The 25,587-nt window shown below is 35.2% G+C and overlaps 1 protein-coding gene across 1 annotated transcript in view; it reads left to right on the plus strand.

Moving 5' to 3' along the window:
- Window positions 1-4,177: 4,177 nt before the first annotated feature.
- Window positions 4,178-25,587, plus strand: part of chrna11 (cholinergic receptor, nicotinic, alpha 11) — a 36,419-nt gene continuing 15,009 nt past the window's right edge. Inside the window, exons 1-5 of the mRNA XM_055220362.2 lie at window positions 4,178-4,533; window positions 10,188-10,327; window positions 13,449-13,493; window positions 14,289-14,398; window positions 16,545-16,624. Coding sequence (XP_055076337.2) covers window positions 4,482-4,533; window positions 10,188-10,327; window positions 13,449-13,493; window positions 14,289-14,398; window positions 16,545-16,624 — 427 coding nt within the window. The 5' untranslated portion in view covers window positions 4,178-4,481. The remainder of the gene's footprint in view (window positions 4,534-10,187; window positions 10,328-13,448; window positions 13,494-14,288; window positions 14,399-16,544; window positions 16,625-25,587) is intronic.

The following is a 25,587-nucleotide window of genomic DNA, read 5'->3' on the forward strand; positions in this document are numbered from 1 at the left end:
TGCTGTTGTGATGCTCTTTTCTTCAAACTGTGTTTTAAATGTTTTGTGTTGAAAAATCCACCCCTCTGTATGTAAATTGGATTAGGTTTTATAACTCAATAAGACTGCACTGAGCTATATTTAATGTGAAAAATGTTTAATGTCAAAAGTAAAAATGCAGAAAAATAGTTTTTAAATGGCTTTTTACAGTCAGATTTCTACAGAACTTTACAAATTACATTTATTGTCAAGGCCGAGGATTGAGGATAAATGAGTGGGTTGCTATTAGTCCTACTTACCATTACCAACTGTTAAATGGTAAATTAAACATTGTTTTCAGATATAATATTAGCTGTTAATAGTTCCCAGTAAAAATCTAGTAATGTGTTGGTGTGCAAATGACTCCCAATTAAAATCCCAGTATATAATTACAAAACATAGACTGATTACAGGTTTTGCTGTTGACTGTTTGTTGTCATCTAGTTTAAGGTCATTACTTAATTTATTAAACTTTGTAAATTTCTGTAGATATTTAGTGGATATTACGCTGAAGTCAATACAGTTTTATCAATTTAACTTGACTTAAATCTAGATCTGGTGAATACAATTAAAGTTTCTCTCATTAGGCAAAATCTTATAATTTAAAATAACTTATTGGGAAATGCTGTAATCTAAACATCTAATTATAATTTATAAGGCATGCGAATATTTTATTAGTATGCTTGTTCCTTGGGATTGAACCCAGCTAATGCTAATGTAATGCTGAGCTACAGGAATCACTTATAGTTTGGCATTCACATAAACCTTTGGATTGAACAGGTATTCATGATCATGAGAAACATGCATTCAGTCGTGTATTTACAAACCTTTGGCGTAGTTATATGGTATGCAGCTCATTCTTTTAGAAGTTATTTTGTACTTGTTTGTATAAAATTGTCAGAATGCAGATTTACCCCATAGTGTTTTTCTTTAATGGTCTGGTCAGAAAGCCCTGTTTATACTCCACCATTCAGTGGTCACGTAGTTCCAGAACTGACCACATGGTGTCATACTTGTGACAGACCAGGCCCGGTTTTGTTTCACTGCATGCATTGTCATTGCATTGTGATTTCATTATTGCAGAACATTAAAACAGTACTTGACTTGATGAAAAGTTATGTAAGCAATATACTGTGCAGTATAAGCAAACATTTACTGGAGCATTTAAGTTTAATTGATCTTATAGATTGTATGACATGTAGTGAAATCTTTGGTACAACTTCTTCCCGCAGTTTAGGCAATTACTTATTAGATTAGAAAAAAAAGATTTATTAAATAAAAGGTTAAGAGAAAAAGAATATGCACGTGATACTATAAAATAAGAGGCACATCGCTTTTAATTGTTCTGTCTTGGAAATAATTTTCCTTAATTATTGTGTTAAATGTGTTGTTTTGCATTTGGGTTACACTGAGATGTTCTTGACTATTTCATAGTTCATGTTAGCTGTTTCTTTTCATAGTTTCCATCTATTATAAAGGAAAACGGTTGCACACACCTCAAATAGCTCATTTAAAGGGGCCATGGTATGAAAATCTGACTTTTTCCATGTTTAAGTGCTATGATTGGGTCCCCAGTGCTTCTATCAACCTAGAAAATGTGAAAAAGATCAACCCAGTAACTTAGTTTTGGTAAACCATTCTCTACAAGCACATGAAAAAATAGGTCGTTGAAATTTGGCTCTTCTTATGATGTCATAAGGAGCTCCTACTATAATAATACCGCCCCTTAATCTGCACTATACAACCACATCACTCCCATTTAGTGCAGAGAAAAGCACAATTGAGTTTTAATTGCAACAAACCACCATCATTGTGATCAGTGTTTGAATTTCATCAGCTCATTTGCATTTTAAAGGACACACCCAAAACGGCACATTTTTGCACACACCTACAAAGTGGCAATTTTAACATGTTATAATAAATTATTTATATGGTATTTTGAGCTAAAACTTCACATATGTGCTCTGGGGACACCAAAGATTTATTTGACATCTTAAAAAAGTCTTGTGACATGGCCCCTTTAAGTAACCCTGTGTCTTTTACAGTAATCGCCCAGTTAAATTCATCAAACATCTGGGCACCATCATTGTAAATGGTGCTGTCCTCCAGTTGATATATGACACGCTTGTTTACGGTGACACATCTATATGTTAGACCACAGTCGTGCTACTGTACGTCTCAGAAAGCAGCGGGGTGTTAAGTCTCTCCGGATGCCTGACTCTGAGCTCCACACACCTCGTCTCCCCCCGGTGTAAAGAGGCTACCGAAGGCCATCTGAACTAATAGGGTAATCTATTATAGGTCGCTGTGGTGCTCTGTTTTCCCATTCCCCGGTCCCTGTCTCAGCACTTCGTCAGGATGAGCGAGAGGAGGAGTTTAACTAAGCACATTACAGTGGGTCACATGCATATCACAGCACTTTCACAATTAAAACACTCCACTATAATAATCCTTATCCTGTTAACACACACACACCGGCATGCCTGCATGTGCCTGACTGTACCGATCAGATATTTGGCAATCTTAGCAAATGAAAAGCAAATTGCATTACACCTTTAAAACTGCTTGGGCTAGGTTATTTTATTTGGTTGGGCTTGACCCATTTTGACCCAACCCAGAGGATTTAAAAATATTTCCTATAGAATTATTTACATTTTTTAGATCATTATAAAAAATGATCATTACCGCAACATGATATTACATTAAATATATGCATTTACAAACTCATGTTTTGGTAATGAGAACTAAAAGTTGTCTAGGTACTATGACAAACAAAATTTTATCTTTTATCTTGAGTGTCACAGTCAATTATGTCCCTTCCAACAGTTTTTTTAAATGTTGGTTCATTGAGGGCTTAACAATGATTGAAATTTGTTGCGGAGGATGAGAACATTTTTCTTGAACACATTTATATTCCTTATTATTGTCTCTACATTTACGAATGATCACCAAACACATGTTTCTTTACTGTAAATGTTTATAATATAACATGCACTGAAGCTTTTTAGATTTTTTAATCATAAATATTTCCATGTCAAAGAACCCAAATCCAGTCATGGACACGTTGCGGTAATGAAAATGTTCCCCTTAAATATGGAAAAAACAACAAAATTGGTTTATATGATGTCATTTGAAATCATGTGCAAAATAGTACGTTTATAACTGTACGCTTCTTATTTTGATACTCTTACTTTGCATTTACTTTTTTATCAAAATGTTTCATGACACCTCATAAGTCTAATTTCGCGAGAATCACCTCATTGGGTTCCTAGCTGGGTTATTGATGGGAAATATGTTCATGGGATCAAAATGGTCTACACAAGGGTCTCAATTTCTTTTATCAAATATACAAGTGCAAACATAATTATAAAGAATAATGAATCTAAAAAAAACCAAATGCAGCATCTTTGTCAAATCAACATATATTTTTATGCTATAGTTTAACTTAAAAAATTAAATTAGCAAAATTTCAGCATCCATTGCAGCAGGTGGTTACTGTAATGGTAGTATTGTTTACAGTTTCCTATCTGAGATTTGAGTTGGTCTCACCTTTAATGTCTAAATGTACCTATTAAACGTCATTCGTGATAATTCAAATGTGTTATTTCTGTTTGGCAACTGGCTTAACAAGATACCTGTGGTTACTTTAATAGGAATTTTTTGGCTGAGGGAAACATTAAAGCCACAGATTACCCTAAAATAAAAGTGAATGATGACTATAGCAGGGACAGCTGCCATCTTAGTGTTTGGAAGAACGCAAGTAATGTAATAATTTTTTCTTTAACAATCATGGATTGGAACGACGCCAATAATAAAATATGAGCTTATTGGTAAAATGCATAATAAAGTCAAGTAAATGCTGAAATGATTGCTGACCATACAGAGGCTTCTTCAGTGGCTTTCTGATGCAGTTACACATTACAGCCTTGTTTGTTCCCCATAAATTTCAGACATGATAGTGCTGTTCTGACTCTCATTACCATTCCATTAATACAAAATTAACAGAGAAAGAAAATAGGACACACACACAGAGAGTGAAACATAAAAAGAGACTTGCAAGAAAAGAAGATAAAGCAAATGAGTTTTTTTTTAGGTATATGAAGACCCTAGTTTTGTCCTTGATCATCCCCCTTTGTATTTTCAATCTGCCTGCCCATTTATCTATCCGTCCTTCTCTGGGAATCTCCGAGATTTGGGGGGTGGGGAGAAGAGAGAGAGATCTGACTTGTACGTCTCAAAGCAGTCAGGTCCTGTTTTCTCAGCTCTCACTTGCTGCGATTTGCTGACAGCACTGGCTAACAGTCTCTCTCTCTCTCTCTCATCCACATTTATTCTGTCCACTGCTTGCATCAAGAAGCTCTTGGTTTGCCGTCCTCTCCTGCTCTCCTTCAGGATATATTCTTCTTCTTCACATCTAAGCATATTCCGTTTTTTCGACACTGCTTTTCTTCCGATCTTTTGGAATGTGGCACTCTTTGGCTTTTACTCTGTTTGGGATCTCTTCTCTGATCCAAGGTAGGTTCCTCAGGATACATTTTTGTTTCTAACAAAATTATAAGATATTTTGGAGAGTAATCTGTCTCTGCGTCTTTTTGCGTGTGGGCAACCTTGTGCTTCCAGATGTTTTAAAGGGGTTTTCTTACAACTTATAGCAGTCAGGAAAGATCAGAAGGAACATAAACTAGAAAGAGATCAAATTGCTTTGCAGTAAAGAATTAGAAGCTGCAATCATAAACTGCTCCCCCATCCCTTCTCTCTCTCATTCCTCTAAATCCATGAGTATACAGACTGCATGTGGCTTATGGATACACAGTTCTCCGGTGTTTTTATGAACATGTTGCTGCATTGGAGTATAGATGCAGGGAGTGTTTTTTTAATAGATTGACTCTCTTTCATTTTCCATTCTTTCTTTGTCTGTCTATCATATCATAGAGAGAACTTTTACACACTGAGTCTTATGGGTTCTTTTCATTTACATGACGGTTCTCTTTATAATGCTTTTTATTTGGATGTTTTCAAGTGTGCAGAAGTTAAAGTATTTTAAGAAATTAAGAGCTCAGATGCAAAACCCTCTAAGTGCATCTGACGTGTTTTCTTGTAAATGAGCATTTTTATCATGTTTAGGTTCAATCATTTCACTTTAATGTAAATGAAATGGTCAGTAATTGAAATGCCTTATTTTCACAAATGTCACTTTAGTCATTTCATTGGTATTTAATAAAATTGACTGTCTCTCGCTGCAAAACCCTCTAAGTACATCAAAAAATCTCCACTTCTAAAAACATCACTACAGTCGCTATTCACTGTCCTTTTTGAATAAAGGTAAAAGGCTAAAAAAATCATGCACCTTGAGGTACGAGCCTGTCGTTGATCCAATTCTTCGTCCGTGCACTTAGAGGACTTTGCTAAAAAATTATGACATATTTCTGAATGACCAGGATTAAGCGGATTTAAAGTAAACGTATTTGATGTACATATACATGCCAAGAGCATTTGGTCAGTATAATTATCTCATTTTTAACAAGCATGTTTAGTTGCTTTTGCATCTGAGCACTTCAAAAATTTGCATAATCACACTTAAGTCTGTTTTTAGTATAAGCTCAGTTTTAAAACATCCAGGGGTAGTTTCCAGTACAGGGCTTATTCTAAAAATGCATGTTTGAGCTGCCTTAATGTAAAAACTATACTTATATTTTAACATATATCAGTGCCATTGTTTTGTCTCAAAATACAGTTATGTTTTTGTAAGGTTTGTTTGTAAAAAAATGTCCTAAAATAACAAACGAGTCCTGGATTATTCTATACCCTTTTCCGGAAACCACCCCCTATTGTTTAAAATAGCTTTCATTTAGTTAATGTAAGTTTTTACTGCTTCACTTAAAATTTAAAATGTACGACATCATTGAAATCAATGTAAATCATACGTTCTGTTTGTGCCTGTAAGAACCAAGTGATTAAAAAAAGTGTTACATTTAATTGATTTAAAACAAAAATTTTATAAAACCTTTTTGGGTTTTTATAGGTTTTGATGAAAAAACTAAACATTGTAATTACATATTTCACATAAAATAAGAAAAACATTAAGAAGACAGGGAAAGTGTGTAAATCAAGGTCATGGGTTTAACGTAAATGTCGGTGAGGGCACATTTGAATGAATAAATATAATTAACCCTGAATATTAATTATTTCTCAGCTTCATTTATATATCTTAAAGAAGTCATTAAATATGAAACATGAATGCAGAACCTACGCTTCAAATATAGATGCAGACATGTCAGTAAACGAGTCATTCTTCAATTGGGGTGCCAAGCGGTGTCCCTATACTTTATAAAGTTTATTTAACTAATTTCGGGAGGAGCATGGTCATGTGATCCAACCAATCAGGATGAAGAGGTGCCTATAAATAGTAGTCCTCACCTCTGTCCTGTGACAGATTTTCTGCAGCATCCCTCCTCCACCCCATCACCTCACTCTCTTCGTTTCATTTATCCCAGTTAAAGAGGGGAGGGGGGTACTCTGGGTTCGGACTAAAATTCGGAGTTCGTTGCCCTTTCCTCGGACAACACGCCAAATATGCTTTCTCTCATTCCCTATCTATTACATGATAATGCAAAACTCGTGAAACCACGGTTAAAATAAACTTTAAATACCAATAAATTATAAAATGTCTCCATGTTTGTATTCTGTAGGATACACACAATTCGTGCACTATTAACAATGACATTTTTTGTTTTAAAATACATATTTAATTAAGATTGAGAGATTGCATTTGTAACAAAATATGCATATACCTCACCTTAACTCACTGTTAAATAAACACAAAAACTGGCCAAAAAAAGTAGTGTACCCCAAATTCATGTCTGTGGTGTTACAACAATGGTCATTGCAAGTGCTGTTGATCATGCAGGGGGTGCATGGTGAGTGCATTCTTTCTTATTAATTTTCATAAAGTTAACTAAATTTCTGACAATTTCACGTGTCACACTTTATTAGTGTTATGTTTATAACTTGCAGATTTTACATATTTCAATCAAAATTTTTAATTTTTCTTAAATGTCCCCTAATCTTGAAATTATCATGATTTCTATTTTAGAAAATAATGGATTTAGGCTTATATGTCTGTAGTGTTACTGTCTTAATTACTTCAAATATTGGTAACACCACAGACATAAATAGATGTTTCACCATTGTTTATTAAACTTTTGATGTCTAAAAAATGTTGATGTCTTTCCTTGTTCAGTCGAAAAGAAATTATGTTTTTTGAGGAAAACATTCCAGGATTTTTCTTATTTTAATGGACCCCAAAACTTAAAGGAATAGTCTACTCATTTTCAATATTAAAATATGTTATTACCTTAACTAAGAATTGTTGATACATCCCTCTATCATCTGTTTGCGTGCACGTAAGCGCTGGACTCTGAGCGCGCTGCGATGCTTCGATTGCATTTAGCTTAGCCCCATTCATTCAATGGTACCATTTAGAGATAAAGTTAGAAGTGACCAAACACATCAACGTTTTTCCTATTTAAGACGAGTAGTTATACGAGCAAGTTTGGTGGTACAAAATAAAACGTAGCGCTTTTCTAAGCGGATTTAAAAGAGGAACTATATTTTATGGCGTTATAGCACTTTTGGGAGTACTTCAACTCGGCGCAGTAACACCCTCCCTCTCCCATTATGAGAGGGAGAAGGGGAGCGGACTTTTCAGGCGAGTCGAAGTACTCCCAAAAGTGCTATTACGCCATAAAATATAGTTCCTCTTTTAAATCCGCTTAGAAAAGCGCTACGTTTTATTTTGTACCACCAAACTTGCTCGTATAACTACTCGTCTTAAATAGGAAAAACGTTGATGTGTTTGGTCACTTCTAACTTTATCTCTAAATGGTACCATTGAATGAATGGGGCTAAGCTAAATGCTATCGAAGCGTCGCAGCGCGCTCCAGCGCTTACGTGCACGCACACAGATGATAGAGGGATGTATCAACAATTCTTAGTTAAGGTAATTACATATTTTAATATTGAAAATGAGTAGACTATTCCTTTAACAATTTTAATGCAGTTTAAAATTGCAGTTTCAAAGGAATCTAAAAGATCTCAAATGAGGCATAAGGGTCTTATCTTGCGAAACGATTGTAATGTTTCGCAAGAAAAATAAACTTTTAAACCAATTCAATTCAATTCAATTTTATTTATATAGCGCTTTTCACAATGGTTAATTGTTTCAAAGCAGCTTTACATTAATAGAAGCCGTAAAAGCCACAACGAAAGGAACTTTTAAACCACACCTTCTCTTCTTCCTCCGGTCCTGTGAAGCGCCAGTGCGACCTCACGTAATTGCGTAATGCTGTGGAAAGGTCACGTGTTACATATATGAAACGCACATTTGCGGACCATTTTAATCAGTAATCTGACACAAAGACATTAATTAGTATCATTCAACATACAACAACGTCAGAACGGTCCTCTTTTCTCCACACTTTTAAACACTGGGGCGTAGTTTCGATACGTCATCCGTGATCTCTTGACGTGATGACGTAGTACATGAGGTCGCGCTGGCGTGTCACACCGACCAGAGGAAGACGAGAAGTTGTGGTATAAAAGTGCACATTTTTTATTTTTCTTACCAAAGGTGATAATCGTTTCGCTAGATAAGACCCTTATGCCTCGTTTGAAATCGTTTAGATTCCTTTGAAACTGCAATTTTGAACTGTCAAGTTCTGGGGTCCATCAAAATGAAAAAAATCCTGGAATGTTTTCCTCAAAAAACATAATTTCTTCTCGACTGAACAAAGAAAGACATCAACATTTTGGATGACATGGTGGTGAGTATATTATCTGGAATTTTTTTAAGAAAATTGACTAATCCTTTAAAATTAAACATGTTATTAAGCTTCAATTTTAATGGAAGTAGCATATTAAACTATAATTTTAAATGCATAACAATACATTTTATTAAAAGAAAACAAACAAGCATCATTTGCCACCCCAATTGAAGAATGACCCAACCACACTGTTATATGCAGCAGCCATTCTAACCAAGCTGTATTTTGATTTATATCTTGTTAATTCATCTACTTAACTTCATTAAGAAACCCAAGAGTGAATTTATGCTGTAGTAATTAACACAACCCAGCCGAAATTGCTTTGCAGAATTGGTTTAGCTTTTCTCCGAGACTGGTCAGACTTGTCTGGATTACTTATTTCAAAGGGTTTTTGGACACTCAGACAACTTGGTCATGCTCTGTTACCAGAGTATAGTAACAGTGTTGACACCTGTAACAAAACTGGCAGAGAATACACAGAGAATCTCTCTCACTCTCAAACATACATGACTGTCAACACTGTTTCAATCATAAATATGTTGCTGAAATAAAAATGAATCATTTAAGTTAAGGGGTTTAAGAGATCTCAGTCTAACCTTCATCAGAACATGATTGACATCTCAACAAAATCAAACTTCTGGTCTGATTTTCATCTAAAGCTCGGTCATTACAGTTAAATCATCTGTAAGGTTACATTAGCCCGGACCTACCGGGAATATTACGGAGAAACAATATTTCATGTTTCTTGTACATGAAAGAGTTGCCCCGAAGTGTTTGTACGAGCTCTGTAACAACAACACAAGCTATCCTTATTTTCCTTTCATATCCAATCATGGTCGTATTCGGGTCAGAATGCCTGAGGGAATTTGTAGTTCAATCTTACCTGTATGCTGTGAACCCAACATCAGCTTTACAAATGCCTGCTGTTTGGTAGCCCGAATAAGAAACAAGATTTTACACCAGTTATATGTCTTGAGGCTAACACTGTTTCATAGAGGATATAATAAATTCAGTCTTATAACTGTCAGCTCAGCGCGAGCTGAATTAATGTTCTTCCATTTAGCTGCACCTTGACTGTGCCACAAAAACAGATGCGGACACACGGTTCACGCTGCTTCAACACGTCGTTTATGTGGCTTTTGGGTAGAAATAATTGAATGGTTTTATACTTTAGTCCTTTATGCATTTGATATCACTTAAAAAATCCATCCATCCATCTCTCTCTCTTTGTCTGCATATGTTCAGCTATTATTGTTTCTCTCTGATGTGTCTCTTTGTATGTAACCCTTTAGTCTGGATTTAAAGTTATTATTCAGAGTGGTGTGGTAGATCCATGTTTTATTTCAGTGTCACTACAAGGACCGCACCAGAGGACCCTCTTAAAAAACCTCCTGAAGGACTATAACCGCATGGAGAGGCCGGTCGCCAATGATTCTCAACCCCTTACTGTTTTTCTCTCGATGAGCTTGGTCCAGATAATGGATGTGGTAAGTCAATCTGTTTGATTACAAAGCCAAAATGAGAAATCAGATGTCTTTAATACTCAATTACTAATCAGTTGTTTCTTCTCCGAGACAGCAATTGGACTAAATGTTAAATGCGCTCACATTTGCAAGTCGTTCATGGATAACAGGGTCGGCTAAATGACTAAATATAGCAAAGAGATTAAAAAGGGGTCAGAGAGAATATGCTGCTTAAATCAAAACATTTAAAGTTCAAACAATTGTTTAATACCATGTTTTATGGGTATACTGTATATCAACTAATGTCCCATATGTAGTGTCTATTTAAATGGATAGTTCACACAAAAATGAAAATACTGTCATCATTTAGTCACCCGTAAGTTGTTACAAACGTGTAATTTTTGTCACCAAACCGTTTTTGAGCACCTTTGATTTCTATAGTATTTTCTATTTCTAATGGAAGTCAATGGTGCTCATGTCTTCTGCTTTATTATAAATATTTTTTGTTCAGCAGAACAAAGAAATTTTTATAGGTTTGTAACAACTTGAGTAAATAATGACAGAATTAGCATTTTTGGGTGAACTATCCCTTAAATCTCTCAAAAAAGGGACTAGAAATATCAGAAACTTAAAGGGACACTCCACTTTTTTTTGAAAATGTGCTCATTTTCCAGCTCCTCTAGAGTTAAACATTTGATTTTTGCAGTTTTGGAGTCCATTCGGCTGATCTCCGGGTCTGGCGCTAGCACTTTTAGCATAGCTTAGCATAATCCATTGAATCTGATTAGACCATTAGAGAGCATTAGCATTGCGCTCAAAAACGACCAAAGAGTTTCAATATTTTTCCTATTTAAAACTTGACTCTTCTGTAGTTACATCGTGTACTAAGACCGACATGAAATTAAAAGCTGCAATTTTCTAGGCAAAAAAAGTGCCAGGGCCAGATCCGAAGATCAGCTGAATGGATTTCAAAACGGTAAGAATCAAATGTTTAACTCTATGGGAGCTGGAAAATTAGCATATTTTCAAAAAGAGTGGAGTGTCCCTTTAACTCAAACATAAACGAGCCCCTGTTTAATCATTTAAGAGCAACAGAATTTTAATGGGTCAGAATACCATTAATCATAACCAGTGTTGTTGGGCAGCAACTAAATATTAGTAATAATATTACTTTTCTTGGTAACTAGTATTGTAACTAATTCCTAAAAAAATTAATATTACAAAAAAATTCTAGTTACTAGTTACTTTGTCACAACGTCACCAACGCAGGAAGCTAGCTCTTTTTCGTTCTGCCAACATGTTTGGTTGGTTCCACCAGCTTGAGCCCTGTTGCTGATTTTAGTATATATGTTACTGGTTTATTAAATTACAATAAAGTTGTTTAAAAACCAGTCCCTCCAGAAAAACGCGATTGTGCGATCGCGCGATATATTGTATAATCAGCCAAAGTCCGCATATTTATGCGGGGCTGCATTTTTTTCAAATACGACGCACTTTCGCCCCATTAATTACATATTTCCGCGCACAAAATATGCGGGGCTTCCATGATTTCATAATCTCCGCATTTTCGTAGCAAAAAAGTCACATATATATTAGCAGAAAGTTGAAAAATGTTGCATTTACTTCCCAAAAGCGCAGCCGTGTCCTCTATTGCCATTGGAACGTTATGAAGTGAAGTGATTATGTGACGTGAACATCATTGCAGCTTTTGCAAGTTTCCGCAGTTTTGCAAGTTCCACAATTGTCGCAAATTCCCGCAATTCCATCGCATAAATATCCCTCATAATCCATCGCATTTAAGAAAACGTGCTGCAAAATCGAGGAATTTTGCCCGCAACAACCACAAAAAAACTCCGCGTTTTTCTGGAGGGACTGAAAAATAGTTTGAGCCAGTAATTTATTTGTAATTGTCATGGATTCAGAGACTGCAGAAATTAGGCCAATGCCAATAACCGATTTTTTTGGGGTGTAATGGAAAGTACTGTAACTAGTAGTGTAACTAATTACTGTTGATTGGGAGTAATAAGTAAAGTAATAATAGTACTTTTGAAAGGAATAACTAGTAATGAGTAATATATTAAAGTGCCCATCTTATGACTGCTTTTCCACAAGTTAAATAGGTTTATGAGTTCCATAAAGCATGTTTCAAAAGTTGTTTGCTCGAAATAGCTTGTAGGAAAAGATTGTTACCCATCTCTAGTAGCCTCTGTTTCAGGGCAGTTCAGATTGTGCTGTTTTGAGCTAGTCATTACATATTTATGAGCTGCTGCTCCTTTGATCACGCCCCACTACTAACGTCATGTGCGCATGCACGGTGATTTTGTGAGCAGTACAGGCCATACTGTGTTATTATTTTATATATTATTATTAACGGTTCATGTTGCCAACAGACAAATCAAGCAGAAAAGTATCACTAATAAGTACACTCCAGGAGAAGACACTCATGACACACAATGATTCCAGAGTCAATTGTGATGTAGCAGTCTCAACAATACACTCGTTTTCCCTGGACAATGCTAACATATTCCCGTTATAAAACATTTTCAAACGCATTATTTTCGCAAATTACAGAAATTAAGACTCGGCGGGGGATATATACTGCTTGTGGACCGCGTGCTAATTGCTAGAAGCTAGCGGGAGGCGGGAGTATAATCCATAATATCCAAATAGCGCTGTTATTTCCGTGAGCCGTGATAACAACAGCATAGAGGACATCAGCGAAGTGACTGCTCTGTGCTCTCTAGCTACCTGGTGGGTGGAGACCTGCGAGTGGGGTGGTGGGTGGGAAAATTCAAATAGAATGTGATGAAACGACTAGTTACGTCACTTCGGAGCTGAGTTTGAACTCGTGCAATCTGAGACTCAAGGCAGAGGACATTCAGAAACCTGTATCTCACTCAAAACAGCATGGATGGATTTTTTTCCAAGTTTGTATGCGTGTGGAAGCATCAGAGACACAAATTAACACCCAAAAACCCAGAAAAAGTGAGTCTTTCATAATATGGGCACTTTAAATTTTTTGAGAAACTAGGGACTGGTGATAACTCGACACTGGTGATAACTTGCATTATCTGACATGTAATGTGTACATTAACCAGCTAATGCCAGATTTCACATCTCATTTAAACCTCTCTTGCTTTGACAGGATGAGAAGAATCAGATATTGACCTCCAATATCTGGCTTAACATGGTGAGCTAAACCTCAGTAAACTTTCTTTTTTTAACATTTAGACAGACAGACCGTACTACACTCTTAAAATGCTGGGTTATTTTCAACCCAGTGTTGGGTCAACAAGGGACAAATGTTGGGTTAAATGAACCCAGAAAATGTTTATATTTACATCTACACATTTCTTTGTTAGGGTGAACACAAAGGAAAATATTTTTATCAAGCAATAAACAGAAGCACCATTGACCTCCGTAGTAGGGAAGAAAAATACCAAAAAAGTTTGGTTACAAATATTGCTTTTAAAAGGACACCCCCAAAACGGCACATTTTTGCTCACACCTACCAAGTTGCAATATTAACATGTTAAAATAAATTATCTGTATGGTATTTTGAGCTAAAACTTCACATATGTGGTCTGGGGACACCAAAGATTTATTTGACATCTTTTTAAAATGTCCCTTTAAAACAATTATTGTGTGATTAAAATATCTGGACCGATGTGTTTTTAAGGCACAACTGCTTTAACTCGCGTAGTCTATTGCAAAACTTACTTAATAAAAAGGTTAAATAAATTCATGTTTTCAAAGTCACTGAGTAATCGTGTGAACTAACAATGGTTATGATTTTGATCAAAATAATCATGACTATGATTTCGACCATAATCGAGCAGCCCTAATCTGTAATCACATTGTTTTTAAAGCATATGGTGATGATTCTCAGGTTTAAACACTGCTATTGAATCTGGCATTAAAAATGATGTCATCATATTTGATTGTGTTTTGAAACCTAAACATGTCTTTTCTGTATGTTCAACAGCATTGGTATGATCACTATCTACAGTGGAACCAGTCCGAGTATCCAGGAGTCAAAAACCTTCGCTTCACCACAGAGCAAATATGGACCCCTGATATTCTGCTCTACAACAGGTGAGCTATTCAATCCTCCCTTATACATACACATGCATTTGCATATTGAGAAAAAATAGCATAGCATTTGTCAATTGTTTTCGATAAAAATGTATACTAAATAAATGCTTGTAGGTTTGAATCTCAAATCCTGCATTACAGTTCGTAGCCCCCTGTTAGATGATAAACGGCAAGATTAAGAATAGTCCCCTCGTGTGCTTGAACGAAGTGGTAAAGAATTCTGGTGAATTGCAACGAGCAGACATTGTTTTTTGTGTGTGTGTGATTGAGGACTGCAGTATCAGAACAATAATTCAACCTGCAGGCCTAAACAGAAGAGCAACTACAGATCAATGAACTGAAAATTTGGTCCTTGGGCAAAAGCAGATCGTTCAGTAGAATAGCTGGTGTCCAAACAGCCTATTAACAACCTTCTTCATAGACTCTCTTTTTTCATTTGTGATTCACATGGGAGCTTGCTGCATTGTTATACATTAAATATAATCATGGCCTTAAGCTACTTTTCGAAAGGGACATGATTCATTCACATTGAGTTATAACTTTATGACTGGAAAGAACCTCATTGCATATTTAGCTTCCGCTTCACAGAGAAAATCAAAGACTTGAATCTCATCTGTATTTGAATTTCTATTGTTGGAGCTGTGGGCTAGTGGTTAACATCCCAGCAAGCGATAGCCATCATTTTATTGTCTAGGTTAACAATAGACACGATATAGTCCGGCTATGAGTAACCCACTTCTATCCAAAATAACTTGAATTTGATTCCATGTCGTTTTTGCAAAAAAAAAAAAAAATGTAAAGATGTTTGATATTTCATGAACAGTTATTATACGGCGTTTGGTACCTAAAATACCAGAAAATCGCAAATGTGTACACCGCAATGTTTTGCAATAAATTAGCGATTTCATTTTAATACTTCTAAAAGTTACACACGGTAAAAGTTTTAGGTCGATGCGGATAATATAAAACCTGAAACGCATGTATTTATTTTATTTATTTTTGTTTATTTGTTTACATTTTAACAATGTCTGATTTGTTTTATGCAACAGTAAAATTAAAAAATATATATTTTAATACAATTTAAATCAGTTTTAGGATAAGAAAAAACTTATTGCACATCGAATATCGCATTATTTACCATGCTATCGCATATCGCATTTTCCTTTAACTCATTCCCCGCCAGCCATTTTTTAAAAAGTTGCCCACCAGCATTTTTTTTGTGATTTTCACAAAAGTTTCACTAAGGAAAATTTTCTTCTAAAAATATATAAACATATAAATATATAAAATGAAAGAACAGACACTCTACTTTCAAACAAATAATAAACAAACAAATGGGGAAAAGTATTTTATCTATATTTTTTTCTCTGTTTATAAACTCTTATATGGGAATTTTTCTTAAAAAAAATAGCAAAAAGTTAAAATAATTGCATATTTGTGAAGGAATTTTGTTAGAGATCAGATTCAGAACAATTATCAAAACATACACAGAGTTTAAAATTGGTAAATAATTTTTTTGCTTCATTTATTTTATAAATTGTGATAATTGCGGTATAACAGATTAACATAAAACCTCATCATGAACACGGTTTTTATGCAAATGTTTATTTAATTGACAAGATAACTCGTCAATGGCGGGGAAAGAGTTATTACGTTGTGTTTGGTTTCATTAATTATTTAATTACATTTATTTTCGGCTACACTCTAAAAATAGCTGGATTATTTTTGACCCATGTTGGGTATATTTTGAACAAAACACATGCTGGGTTAGAAATTACCCAATGTTGGGTTGTTTTTATGCAACCATGGGTTATAATAACCCAGCAGTTGGGTTAAACAATTGTAACACAGTGATGTGTTCTGTCCAATATTTACCCAACATGGGTCAAAAATAACCCAGCCATTTTTAGAGTCTATTGTTAGATGTCTAGTCACTTTTCACTGACAACCCAAATTTGTTGTTTTAGCCAAGACGTCTGGGATGTGTTTGGACAGACGTCTTTTAAATGCAAAATTGCTTGCTTGGATTGCTTATTGCGAGTTCAATTCTGGATTGCAACCTTTTCCCCTCCTCTTTCACATCTCATCACTACTATCTATTTAAATGTATTATATATTTATATGTATCCACTCTATCTATTTGCAGTGCAGATGACAAGTTTGATTCTACCTTTAAATCTAATGTGGTGGTGAACTCCAGTGGCTATTGCACCTACCTGCCCCCAGGTCAGTGTTAAAGCTGTGCTTAAGGTTTATGGTGTGCTTATAAGATATGATGCATGAAATAGTAAAACCAATCATACACTGTAAAAAATACTTTGCTGCCATAACATTTTTTGTTGAATCAACTCGGATTTACAAATCATTTCAACTTACTATTATTTATCTTGACAAGAGATGAGTTGTTATAACTACAGGTGAGTTGTTATAGCTTATAAAATTGGGTTGACTTTTTTCAACTATATTTTGTAAGTTGTGACAACTCATCTGTGTTGACATGACTTGTAGATCTGAGTTGATTCAGCAAGGAAATTTAGGGCAGCAAAGTATTGTTTACAGTGTAGATGAAGCAAACATTATTGTGCTTGGCAATCACAAGTGGCATTAAAAGCAAGTATTATGCTATAAAACAAACATGTTTTTGGAATGTTCTACAGTTTGAGAATACATGTATGAATTTTGTCAATAGAAGTGCAACCGTTCAGATGTGGGCCTGTTTCTTTAAAGCCGTTTAAGTATTAAAGAGTTCTCCGAGTGCTAGGTGTGGACATCAGATACCGCTGGTGTATTTCACTGTAAATGATGGATCAAGGGCCGCCATCAATTCATAGATGTGCACCTTGGAAACCGAGACATTTACGGCACAAAAGTAAAGAGGGCCTTCATGAATTATGTTTCAGCTATTTCCCATGAGAGGCACTCGAACTCAAAAATATGCAAATGCAGATCACATTTATTTTTGGAAAATATTGCAGAAATGCATTTTAATGAGCATAAACATTGTTTTATTTCTAGCATGTGCAAATGTAGCCACGAATGTTATAAATTCATCTGAGAAATGACATTGTTACTCGAAAGATAATAGATCCTTCAGCCGAGGTCTATAAATGTAAGCATACATTTGAATTCCCTTTTCGTCCGTCTTAAATGCGCACACAGATTTGTGCACTCAACAACCCTCAACATGAAAGCGAAAGAGTCTTTAAATAACCCTCACTGCAGTCGCAAACAAACACACATTGACTATCGAGAGCAGATCTTGCCCGGACGGCTCGTATTTGAAGTTGATTTCATTACAATTTAAGACTGCATATCTCTCTTCTCGCATTTAAGTCATGCAGTCCCTCAACTCCAGACAGAAATCAAATGCCTTTTTGAAGTCAAGTCAGGCAGAGAGAAGGCGAGAAAATGAGGGAGGCTGCAAAAGTAGATCTTATTTTCAGAAAATATTTATTCAGATTGTTGTGGGTGTAAACTGCTTTTTGTAATCCAGTGATCTGGACAGATGCCAGGGACACAGACACAGTTTACAAAGCCAAAATATTCATTTTTATTTACTGAAACTGTGTGACTGTATCTGTGTCAGTCACATACTGTAGATGCTGGTGCTTTAAAAGGTTTAACATTTCATTAACCATAACCCATGCAGCCATCATTAGTCCATAATAATTTATACAGTTAAGTCTCGATGTAACATATTTAGAATATGGACAAAATGTCTGTGACTTCAACCGTATGTTTTTGAAGAGCATTTTTTAAAGCCAATAGTTGGCAGAGCCTGCCGTCACCATGTTGGCAGCGCGTCACCATCACTTGTGGATAACTGAAAATGGACAAAGAGGAGGGACGTCAGTGGAGCTAAGGTGCCTGGTGACTTTAAAAATCACTAAAAGTAAAATACGTATAATAATTTTAAAGAGCACCTATTTCATTGCTAAAAAAACTTTATTTTGTGTATTTGGTATAAAACATCGTGTCTGCATGGTTTATGGTTAAAAAAAACATTATTCTGAACACGGATTTGAAAAGCTCTGTCACTGATTGGCCAGCTAATCTGTATGTTGTGATTGGTCTGAATATCTCTGACGTCAGCTGGAAAGTGACGCTCCTTACCATGTTTGAAAGATTCGCACACAATGCAATGCTGACAGGAGTTAACTTACAGTCTGTGAGTCCGAAGCGGGAGGAGTTATGATAATGTCGGTCTTGTCTACATCACCAGTAAACTGTTGCCTACAATCCGTGTGTTTGTTGTAGTCTAATGGTGCATACACCCCAAACGCGAGTTCAACGATTTGCGCGAGATTACATACAAAGTCAATGCAAAGACGCGATCAGACGTGCTCTGGCGATGTGAATGACGTGAATTGGGTGGTGCGATTGCCACAAAAACACGCACTATTCGCCTCAAACGCACCCTCGTGCAAGTTAAAAATATTCAACTCAAGCGAAAAATTAGCATGACAAAATTAAATCCCGCGAGTAATCTAGAGCGAGTAACGCGATGCTACGCTTTTGGTGTGTACGTAGCATAAGAAAAATTGCGTCATCGTTTACTTTGGGGTTTGTACCTTTTGTATATCTTAAACATGTAGTAATACACACTTATACACCAAAGGAAATGTAAAAACATGAATCGGAACATTGTTGCTCCTTAATACAAAACATATTTTATAATACTAAAACAGTATCAAGGATAATTTTTCTGCAAAATACACACTTTTATTTAACAAAGTTTTTTTTTAATATTCAGGCGCGCATTGAATCTCGGGATAGCCTCAGTGTTCATTCGTTCTATACTTCTGAGTCTGCATTTTAAAGGGGACAGAGAATGAAAAACCATTTTTACCTAGTCTTTGTTGAATAATGGTAGTCTACCCACATTCACAAACATACAAAAAGTGCTAAACATGCTAAACATCTCAGTCTCATAGAAATTCCTCTTTTAGAAATGTCAGCCAGAAAACAGCCCAATCTGAAAAACTGATGCTTATGACATCACATGCATCTAACTGCCACTCCACTTTAAAATAATTGGCTACATTTTTTGAGTGGCAGCAAAGTCAGCCAATTAGTAATGAGATTGCAAGTTAATCCAGTAGGGGGAGCCAAATAGGTGCAAAACCACTTGTTTAAAATCCCCCACCCTAATAGAGCTATCTGAGAGAGGTTTTTAGGAAGCTTCTAAGGCATTACAGACCCAAACAAAATTTTTTTGTCTACATGTCACATCACAGAACAAGGATAAATACGTTCAATCATTCTATGTCACCTTTAAGCATCCTTCGAATTGGGACGGCCTTAATAAAGGTGCTGCGGAGTTACATACAGTATCACTGGTTGCCGTGGTCACCAATCAGAATGAAGAACTGGAACTGACCATTTAATAACTGTGTAATTAAACATTTCATTATGTCTAAATAATTAAATTTCAAATATGAATTTGACATCTTCACCCGTTTTAATTTTTAACTTATATTAAGCTTTGTGTAAAGTAGATCATGCTCATTCAGAGGCAGCAATAAGCAACTTGATTACTAAGTCTAATATTGATTCCTTCATGTTTTGCTAGTTCCTGTTAGCAAGAGATTAAAGTATGTAGGACTGATAGTGACTCATATCCCTGAGAGGTCCAAAAAATACACTGCCTGAACGTGGTTGTGTATCTGGAACATCAATTTGCTTCATTTCACTCTTTATCCCTGTACATTCATCATTAAAGCTTAAGATCCATGTCTTTTGCAATTTAATTCGTTTACCAATCCCACTGAAAACAGATGAATGAGAACTCAAATTAGATCTCTTTAATATATTAACCGTTTCTCCTATTCTGCAATTATTCACCTTGAGTTGTGGTGTTTGGCTTCCATAGAAATGAAATGAAAGTGCAATAATTGATGCACAGAACGAGGACGGAGAAGAATCATAGACATTCATAAACACTGCATTGAGAGCTTTGGCATGCTGCTTTGAAAAAAAAAGCCAAAATTAAATCAATGCTCGACAAGCATAAATTTTCACATTTCCCAATGACAAAAATTAATAATTCTAAGGCTATTGAAACTCAAACTGGGGACAAAGTATTTTTGCATTTCATTTAGATTGAAAATAATGTGAATCGGTTGAAATTTATGTTATTAAGCTTTTCATCCAGAAAAACTTCCATATGTGTTTATCGAGAAGTCTTGCCCTCCTCAAAACATCTATGCTTTCATGTGAATGTCAACAGTGAGCATTATTAAAAAAGACGTTGAGAGCAGTGAAGTCTTTGCATTTGCTAATAAGTCCTAATTAGCTTTCTTTTGCATTGAATGTATTTGTAAGTGAGATATCGAGTGTTACTGGCAGCTTTGCAGTTTGTTAAATGGTGTTTGGTATTATGCTCTTTTCAGCCCCATGTGATTATAAATTAGGACTGCTTTACTACCTCTGGGCTGCTTGTTTATGTTCATTTATGTTGTTTTTATGGGATGACCATACACTAATAAATTTGATTTAGGAAAGACAAAAACAGGGTGTCAGTGGTTTCAAAATTTGTTGTGGGTGTATGAGGTAATCTGGATGAGACTCCCAAAAATATGTCCAGAATTGATTTTGGGGAACACACAACGACATTATGTACCTTTAAAAATACACTAAGGTGCTTTGAATAACAGCCGCTGCAAATGTATAATTGTACGAATAAATTCATGATAGACAATTCATGCATATGCAATACCATGCTCATATCTACACGATCAAAAGATGGTCAATAAGGACCCGTAACAGGTTTTTAGCATGCATGGTCTGCTTCTGTTACTCTCTGCATCATCTCATTCAGTATTTTTCGCTGGCTTTACGGCTCATCTGACGCCTTTCAACCGAAGAATCCGTTTAGTGGGAATGTGCTGTGGTTTTGCTAGCCCACTAGCCGTTGTTATTGATTAGCTTAAAGGATTACTCACCTGCTTCCCTGGAGTAAAAGCCGCCGACATTGAAAAGAAAGGCAGCAAAAATCCAGGAGAGATTTGAAACACTTAGACTGACACTTAGACTAAACCTTGCACTGATTTAAATTTAGATTAGGTTTCAATACATCAAGATTGTGCTGTTTGTTTACTGTAAACAGTTTTGGATAAGCTTTTGTTAAATGTCAAGATAGATACTAAAGGAAGTTTTTGTAGTGTTTTTGCTAGAGGTTGTTTGGATAACAAAGACAAAGGCCTTACTGTAGTGTTTAGGGCCGTTCACATTATAACGATAACTATAACAAATATAGTTTTAAAAATCATATTAAAAAGAGAATAGCGAAGTTCACAGAACAACTATAACGATAAAGATACATCGAACAGTATCGTTTGGGATCACTTTTGGGGCGATTTGTTTCTCCACTTGATGAATGATAAACCATCATGTAAACAATTGCAAAAGTTTTTATTACAAGAAATATGTCATATTAGCTAATGCTACTAAAGGCAAGTGAATTGCGCAAGTACCGCACGCGTGAGCGACTAAGCATAAATTAATCGTTATCGTCCAGTGATGTGGACGATAATCATAGATATATACACTAGATGTCGCCTTGGGGCTCTGAGCATGCGTCAAAACCGCCGCCATCTTAGAACAGGGGTCTTGTCATAGGAAGTAGGTAAAGCTGCTATCTCCACCGGTACATCAAATTCATGAACGATGCCGGACTTTTGTGCTGCGCATGGATGTCAGGGCCACCAGCACTATGCATTACAGTTAGAAAAAGTAGATCTTCATAAAATCAAAACTTTTATTTTTTCCTGTACTAAATGCTAAATACATGTCTGACTGTTGATACGAACCAAAAGAAAACCAAGAAAATCGCATTCATGACGATTTATGGTGATTTTATTTCGGTTACACCATTGCATACAATCACGCTGATGCGGGATTCCCCTGTTTCAAGATGGCGGCTCTGTTTGACGCATTCGGTCCAATGAACTGCCGTAGCCAAGGCGACATCTAGTGTACATATCTATGGACGATAATATAGTTATCGTTATGATGTGAACTGCTCTTTACCGTAATAAGTGTTTCTTGCTAAAGAGAAGGAAAGTTGTGCTGCCATTTGAATACTTACGATTTTTGCCTGTCATAAAAACATATCGTTTTACGGACAGGGTTTAGATTAATCCATTAGGCTTTAGTTAAATTAGGACATTTAAGTAAACATACTTTACAAAAACATTACTGATGTGTATCTTGAGACAAAACAACGGCACTGATATACAGTATGTTAAAGGTCATGTTCTTTCTGATCTCGTTTTTTAAACCCTAGTTAGTGTGTAATGTTGCTATAATTGCATAAATAATACCTATGAAATGATAAAGCTCAAAGTTTCAATGCCAGGCGATATATTTTCTTTAACAGAATTCGCCTTTCAAAGCCTACAGCGAACAGCAGGTTTGAACTACAACCCTCTACTTCTATATCACTAGAACAGTTTTTTGACTAAACTCCGCCCACAGGAATACGTCAGTCGCCAGCTAAGCTAACGGCAAGCTAAGCTGCTATCGAATCACAACACACTAAACAAACTAAACAATCAGAACTTGTTACGTATTTCTAAAGGAGGAAGACATCAGCCCATTTTTTGGACAGTAAAAACAGCACTATAGAGAGAAGTAAATTGTGTGAAAAATACCACGTTTTTTACACGTGAAACATGAACACATGTTATATTGCGCACTGTAAACACAATCAAAGCTTGAAAAACACAGAAAAAACGGGACCTTTAATATATGTAAATGCGAGATGTTTTTAAATGAAGGCATTTCAAACATCCATGGACTTACTGAAGGCGGGAGATCTTGAGAAAATCATAGACAGTTAAGAGTGTTTTGACCCAAGTCAGTACGCAACCACCCCAGAATACCTTAGTGACTGCATAACAAGATGTTTAAAAAGACTCCTTACAAAAGAATATCTTACCAAGCACAAAACAATTCATGGCCGACCATTGTTGCAATTTTTTTAAACACCACTTACATCAAAGCAGGAGAAACAATTTTTCTGCCTTTATAAGAAGTGATGAAAAAGATTATATCTTAAGATCGAACCATTGACTAGGTCTTGACCGGGCATCTTTAAACTGGAAAGTGGTTTATTTCATTCTCCTGTGCTTTGTGTTCAGAAGACTTTTGTTTTCATCTGGATCAGATATTTAAAGGGAACTACTTCAGTGAAAGTATCATTGTCCCAGAATGCACAGGTGAATTATTTAGTAGTCTTTTTGAAGTACTTCGGTATGAAGAGTACATCAAAGATATGACTTTATTAATGTTACTTGAATACAAATATATTTAGCATATTGAGGGATGTTCCCTTAAGACACACAAATGCTTTTAGTCATGCTTGCTAAAGGCACTTAACTATATATATATATATTTCTATTGCATATTCATCTACCGTATTTTCCGGACTATAAGTCACACTTTATTTCATAGTTTGGCTGGTCCTGCGACTTATAGTCAGGTGCGACTTATATGTCAAAATTAACTCATACTTACTACACTCAAAAAAATGATTCAAGCCCTTCTTAGAGATGACACATTAAAATTGTGTTTAATGAATAAAAAATATCTCATTAAGAGCAAAAAGTATATATATTTAATTAGTCTAACACAAAAAGAATATGTACTATAATTTATTGATTTCTTTTTAATTGCGTTAACACAATTAGTTTGAGTTTGGGTTCTGGAAAAAGAATTTCCCAGCATGCTTTGCATGCAACTGCTTTTGGAGAGTCATTTTGTTAATTTAGTGTTATTTTACGCATTTTTAGGTAAAGAGAAAGACTTAATATTGTTTAATGTCTGTTTATCTTATTGATTAAGAATTATTTGTGTTATATATTTTTAAATTGTTTGGTTACCATCGTGCAGAAGAGTGGCGCTTGTGGTTAGGTTGTGGATGTGACGTATATCTCTCAATGAGCACTAACTGTGTTAATGCCTGTTTGGAGATCAGTCTCTTCTCACATGCTCATCCAAAGTATCATATGTTATTATTATTAGCATGCTAACATGTGCTTATGCTAATTAGTATGTTTAAAACGTTTTATATGAAATAAAAGAATTGAGTTATTCAGACTACATTGTGTTACTCAGACTATGCTAAACTGAGTTATTCAGACTACACTAAATTGAGTTGAGGCAACTAATTTAGTATTGCCATTTACTTTAAATTGAGTTGGACTAACTCAATATATTTTTGTTGTGTGAAGCAGTTTTTTATGAGTTAGGGGTACACATTCATATTGGATGGAAATCCTGCCCACAATTTTATTGAGTTAATCCAATGAATCATTTTTTTGAGTGTAACATAAAACAAAAGAAAAAATATTGTCTATATGTTGGGCGCTATATGTTGCTCCTGTAGCCTACCCCTGAAAAAACTGTTAACTGAAACATTAACTTAAAGACAATGGAGAAAGACTTAACAAACAAAATGCCCCCAAAAAGAATAATAATTTTCTAAATAAATGCGACTTATAGTCCAGTGCAACTTATGTTTTTTCCTCTTCATGACGCATTTTTTGACTGATGCGACTTATACTCCGGAGCGACTTAGATTCCAGAAATATAGGTCAAATATAAAAGAATAATAGATTAGTTGAAAAAAACACATTGTTCATTGTTAAGTAGCTCACACATTTGTAAAAATAAGATACCTGGTTGCCTTAAAGTTCGAGTTAATTCAACTTAAAAAGATAAGTCGACACAATATTTACAATAACTTTGAGTTAACTAATATAAAGTCAAAATTTTAAGGTAACCAGGTAACTTACTTTTTTAAGTTGAACCAACATTTTTTTTTACAGTTTAGTTATTTGTTTCTTATGTTGTGCTGTTTGGGGAATTTTGCTCAGATTTGTTTGATCCTGTAAGGTTTTCTGGGGAGATTTGCAGAATTATTTCTACTTTCTGTTTCATATTAAGTGTGATTTCTCCAATAAATATCTAAGTGTGAGATTATTTTAAAGCTACATTTCAACTTGACACTGTTTAAAACATGTCTAAAAATTATACCAATATCATTTTAATTTAAATCGAAATATTTAATTTGTTTTCCTGTTTTATTTATGTCGCATTTCTCCAAACTAGCTTATTTTCAAGTCCGTTTTAAATTTAATTAACTTCCTATCCCAGCAAAATGTGTAACTCTATTGTAAGTCTTA

This window comes from Misgurnus anguillicaudatus, chromosome 20, assembly GCF_027580225.2.
Source record: "Misgurnus anguillicaudatus chromosome 20, ASM2758022v2, whole genome shotgun sequence".
In the NCBI taxonomy this organism is placed as follows: domain Eukaryota; kingdom Metazoa; phylum Chordata; class Actinopteri; order Cypriniformes; family Cobitidae; genus Misgurnus; species Misgurnus anguillicaudatus.